At 47.9% G+C, this 4,522-nt stretch overlaps 1 protein-coding gene across 1 annotated transcript; it reads left to right on the forward strand.

The window, feature by feature from the left end:
• Positions 1-119: 119 nt before the first annotated feature.
• BTG2 (BTG anti-proliferation factor 2) lies at positions 120-4,191 on the forward strand. Its single transcript, XM_019514264.1, has 2 exons — positions 120-375; positions 1,671-4,191. Exons 1-2 carry the CDS (start codon positions 216-218, stop codon positions 2,009-2,011), a joined length of 501 nt encoding a protein of 166 aa, XP_019369809.1. The 5' UTR covers positions 120-215; the 3' UTR covers positions 2,012-4,191.
• Positions 4,192-4,522: the final 331 nt, after the last annotated feature.

A 4,522-nucleotide genomic window follows, 5' to 3' on the forward strand; every position in this document is an offset into this window, starting at 1 on the left:
CACTCCTTCCACCCGGCTGAAGTCACGCCAAATTAGCATACCCGGCAGGCTCCGCCAATGGGCGCGCTCCGCGGTGGTGACGTCACCCGGGGCGACTACTAAAGGCTGGCGGCGCGGCTGCCCAGCTAGAGAAGCCGCAGCGGCGAGCGGAGCATCCACGTGTGTCCTCTCTCCCCTCTCCGAGACTTAAAGGGGCCGCGCACCGCCGGAGCCAGATGCAGCGCTGGAACGGGAGCGGCAGCAGCAGCCGGGCGGAGATGGTGCCCGAGATCGCCGCCGCCGTGGGCTTCGTGTCCAGCTTGCTCCGCACTCGCGGCTGCGTCAGTGAGCAGCAGCTGCAGGTTTTCAGTGGGGCCTTGCAGGAGGCGCTCGCAGGTGAGCGGGGGCTGGGAAGCAGGTGCAAGGCGTGTAAACGTGGCCTCGCTTACTGGAAATCGGTGGGAGAATGGTTCTTTGCAAGCTATCGGGCACCACCCCACTTCTCCCCTGTGCCTGCTTGCGCCCAAAAGCTTGCGCCGAGCTGCTTTCCCAACTATTGAGTGTCTAACAAAAGAGAATTGCAGCCCCTGAGGGGTGCCCGTCCTTGTGCCGCGTATGTGGGGGGGTGCAGCATCTCTGCCCTGCCAAGGGGCAGGGGGTTCACCAAGCCCCCCCTCCCCCTGCATTGTCTTCAGCTGTTTTGGGCAAAAGCAGCCTTGGAAGTGGCAATCTGAGAGGCTGCATGGGACGAGTGGGGTGCATGTTTCTGGGTGGGATGACTCCCATGGGTGCTAGCTGCCTCTTTGTTTTGGCAGCTGGCGCCACGACTGCTGCTTTGTTGGACTCTGCCCGATCCAAAGTCTTTGGATGCCGAATACTTCCGTTGCTTTTGTGTCCGCCCCTCTCTGAATCGGGGATGGAGAACTGTAGAAAATGAGGGTGGAAGGGACCTCGGGAGGCTGCACCTACTCCAGCCCCTGCCCCAAGCAGGACCGGCCCCGACTATATCATCCCAGCCAAGGCTTTGTCTAAAAAGAGGATGGAGAGTCCACCGCCCCTCTGGGTAGCTTGTTTCAGGGCTTTACTAGGAAGCTAACTATACTGCACCGCCTTGGGGGGCGCGTTGCTTTCTTTCCGATCAAAGACGGTGGCCACTTGTTGCCAAACCTGCTTCTCTAGAAGTCGTGCTGTGTGAAACGCTGCCTGGTTCCCCTTTGTAGTAAGGAACCTCTTGTTGTCCCCAGGCTGGACAGCTGCTGACTCTGGAGTTTGTCAGGGCTAAACTGGTGACGTTGCCTTAATAGGAGCTGGATCTCTCTTGCGCTGTGGCGTGACGGTGCCGTCATGTTTCCGCAGCTGTGCGGTAGGCGTGCGGTACCGAACTTCCCCAAGCGGGCTGTGATGCAAGCTGGCCAGCTGCCTCATCCTAGGAGAGGAACCATCATTTAGGAAGATCACGTAGACCTTTGCATCCCAGCCCTAAGGCGTTTCTTAGCGCTGGGAAAGTCCTCCCTCAAAACGTGAGAGCAGATGGAAAAATTTAAAGGGCTTTGTATATTGAGATGGGTCTCTCAGTTGCTGGCTTTCTCCAGCAAGGTGTGAGGCTCCCTGGGGGACTGTGTTGTGATAGCCCCTTTCTTTTAGAACCGTGGCACGTCTGCTTACAGCCTACTTCTTCTTCCCATTTACAGAGCACTACAAACATCACTGGTTTCCAGAAAAGCCTTTCAAAGGCTCTGGGTATCGCTGCATTCGGATCAACCACAAAATGGACCCCATTATCAGCAAGGCAGCTAGCCAGATCGGACTCAACCTTCAGCAGCTCTACCAGCTCCTCCCCAGCGAGCTCACGCTCTGGGTAGACCCGTACGAGGTGTCGTACCGGATTGGTGAGGACGGCTCCATCTGCGTTTTGTACGAAGCAACGGCAACAAAACCCGTGAGCTCCTATGGGATGCTCACCTGCAAAAACCAAATGATGCTGGGTCGCACCAGCCCTTCCAAAAACTACATGATGACTGTCTCCAGCTAAATGCTCCACTTGTCCTTACACTGCCAAGATATGGGCTACTGTAATACCTCACCTGAGGATCTATTTTTAAATGAAGAGCTATTTATATTTTTTAAGAAAAACCAAGAAAATCCAAAATTTAAATATCAGAAACTGCTCTGTGGGGAAGCAGTATTAGGTGCCTTTTTTTCCCAGAAGCTGTTGCAAGCTTTGAATTGATATTATGAAGCTGATATCTACCTAATTAGTGTTGGATGACAATTTTGATGGGCTGGCTGTGTCAGGGAAGCACAAGTGGGTAGAGGGCAGGAAGTAGCACAGCACTTCCTTAGAAGTATTTCTTAACTATGGAGTAAGCGCTGAGCAACTGTTAATTAAAAGGCTAGTATGCCTTCTGGGGTTGAAAGATGATCTCCAACAGTGACCCCACTGAGTTGATTGGGATGTCATGACTCCCAAGTGTTCATTCTAGCCTTGATTTTGAGAGTTGCCTACTCTGTTGATAAAGGAGGCTAATCATTTTCCCCCATACACACCTTGGATTTCCCCCCAAAATAAGCCTGAGCATTTCTTTGTGGCATAGTTTCTGACTTCTAAATCAGTTTTTGCCCCACCCCTAGCATCTAACATATTGAGCTATCTTTTTCCAGCACATGCCCATTATTAGTTTTTGGTCTCTTTGCACACTTAATGCCTGATCCTGAACTAGTGGATTCATGCAAAATTCCAGATGAAGTCAAAGGATACTTGAAATTGAGGGGATTTTTGCCTGAATACCATGTTCAGGGGTTTGGCCCTTGTTTTGTAATCAGCTGAACTGTGAGTTGAGGAACTGAAAGTGCCGGGTCGTTGTGATCTTACCTACCTGATGGGGAATACACTTCTACCAAGACTACCCAATTCACTGCCTTTCTCTTGACCTCCTGACAATGCTGCCCATGGCTCTTTGCGAACCAGTTGAAAAAGGCAAGGCACTCTTTAATGAAATGCGTTTTCAGAAGGATTTTTTTTTTTTTTTTTTTTTTCTTCGCCTTCTTGCTGTTTTAAACTGGCAGCTGACTTGCATAATCAGAGCTGTTCCTTCCCAGCCTTCTATGAATCAAGTTCTCAGACCTTGTGCAATATGTATTTCCAAATCTTGGGCACTCTGGGAGAGGAAGGAAGGTTCTTTGCAACAGTTTTCCCCCACCCCTCCCTCCTTTCTTTCTCTCTTCTTAACCTTTTAAAAAGGAAATCACTTTCCATGTGGAAATCTGGGTTCAGATTTCTGTAGGGATTGAGTTCCTCAACTGGAAAACTGAGCATCCTAATGGCGTGTCATTGAAAGGTGCCTAATGGCCTTTGTTTATCCCCAAGCAGCATAATAATAATAATAATACACTTTAATAACCAACTGTAAATCTGAAGTTGCAACACCCCCAGCTCTGCATCATGTAGTCAACAAATGCAGCAAAGCAGAAGTTAGAATAAAGAACTGGGGCCTTCTGCAAGCTAAAAGGTGTTGCTTTTCCGTTAGCATAATTGTGCAATATTTGGCATCACACTGAGGGGGGAATATTTGGAAACCTGCACTGTAAATTCCCCTTTCAAGGAAAGTCGCAGTTCATAGTGCTCTCTGGGAGCTTTGTGTCTCATCTGGCATCTCAAAAATTAATGATATGAGTGAGAACCGTCAACAGCCCAAGACAAACGCAGGTTTGCTATGCTACACTCCCTGCTTGCACTCAGACTTTCCCAAATGCTGGTACTTGCTTGGTTTGTCAGTTTGGCATGATCCAATGCATATATGTCTTTTTCTTTTTCTTTCTTTTTTTTTTTTTTTTAAGACATCTTTATACTCTATCCCCTCCCTCCTACCAAAAAGGTGCTTCTGGGGGGAAATATTGGAATTCCCACCCAATCATGACCCCTATTTAAAAACAAAAAGAAAAGGAGAAAAAAAAAAACCCTACACACACACACGCACACACTCATCAAATCTCATGCTGTTGTCCCTGGCAGGGTGTTTAGTGTCAAAGTTTTGTTTGCTTTAAAACCAGGCGTATTTGGAGGGCATGAATTCGTTATTGTATTTTGTTACATGTAAAAGCTGTGAATTAATGTGTTCTGTCTTGCCTTTTGACTACAATCCTGACCGAACCAGTCACAGACATGAAAAACTGTTTATCAAAGAATGTGTGTTGGGTTTTTGGGGTTTTTTTTGTTTTTTTTTGTTTTTTTAAACTGAGCTGGACTGTTGAGCGGGACCTGCTTTTGTATTTGGTGAAAAATGGTAGAAAGTTTGTAAGCTATTTTTTGGAAGGGGGAGGGGAGACATTGTACAGTAGTGTTTTTATATAAAAATGTACAGATACTTTGACAAATGTACACTTTTGTTACTTTAATAAAAATGTAGCAGCTTAAAGAAAACCATGCTTCTCCAGGGAAGCTCTGACTACTGCTGTAGGTTTGCCAAACAAATAAATGTTTTGGAGCCTCACCTAAACCTCTTGCTCCAAATAATTGCTTGATCTCTGAAGCTTGGATTTCCCC

The sequence above is a fragment of the Gavialis gangeticus genome, unplaced genomic scaffold (genome assembly GCF_001723915.1).
Source record: "Gavialis gangeticus isolate Ggan-Ray unplaced genomic scaffold, GavGan_comp1, whole genome shotgun sequence".
Classification (NCBI taxonomy): Eukaryota; Metazoa; Chordata; order Crocodylia; family Gavialidae; genus Gavialis; species Gavialis gangeticus.

Coding starts and splice junctions, on each gene's coding strand:
- BTG2 (XM_019514264.1), top strand. CDS start 216: ATGCAGCGCTGGAACGGGAGCGGCAGCAGCAGCCGGGCGGAGATGGTG. Junction 376..1,670: donor CTTGCAGGAGGCGCTCGCAG/GTGAGCGGGGGC, acceptor TCCCATTTACAG/AGCACTACAAACATCACTGG.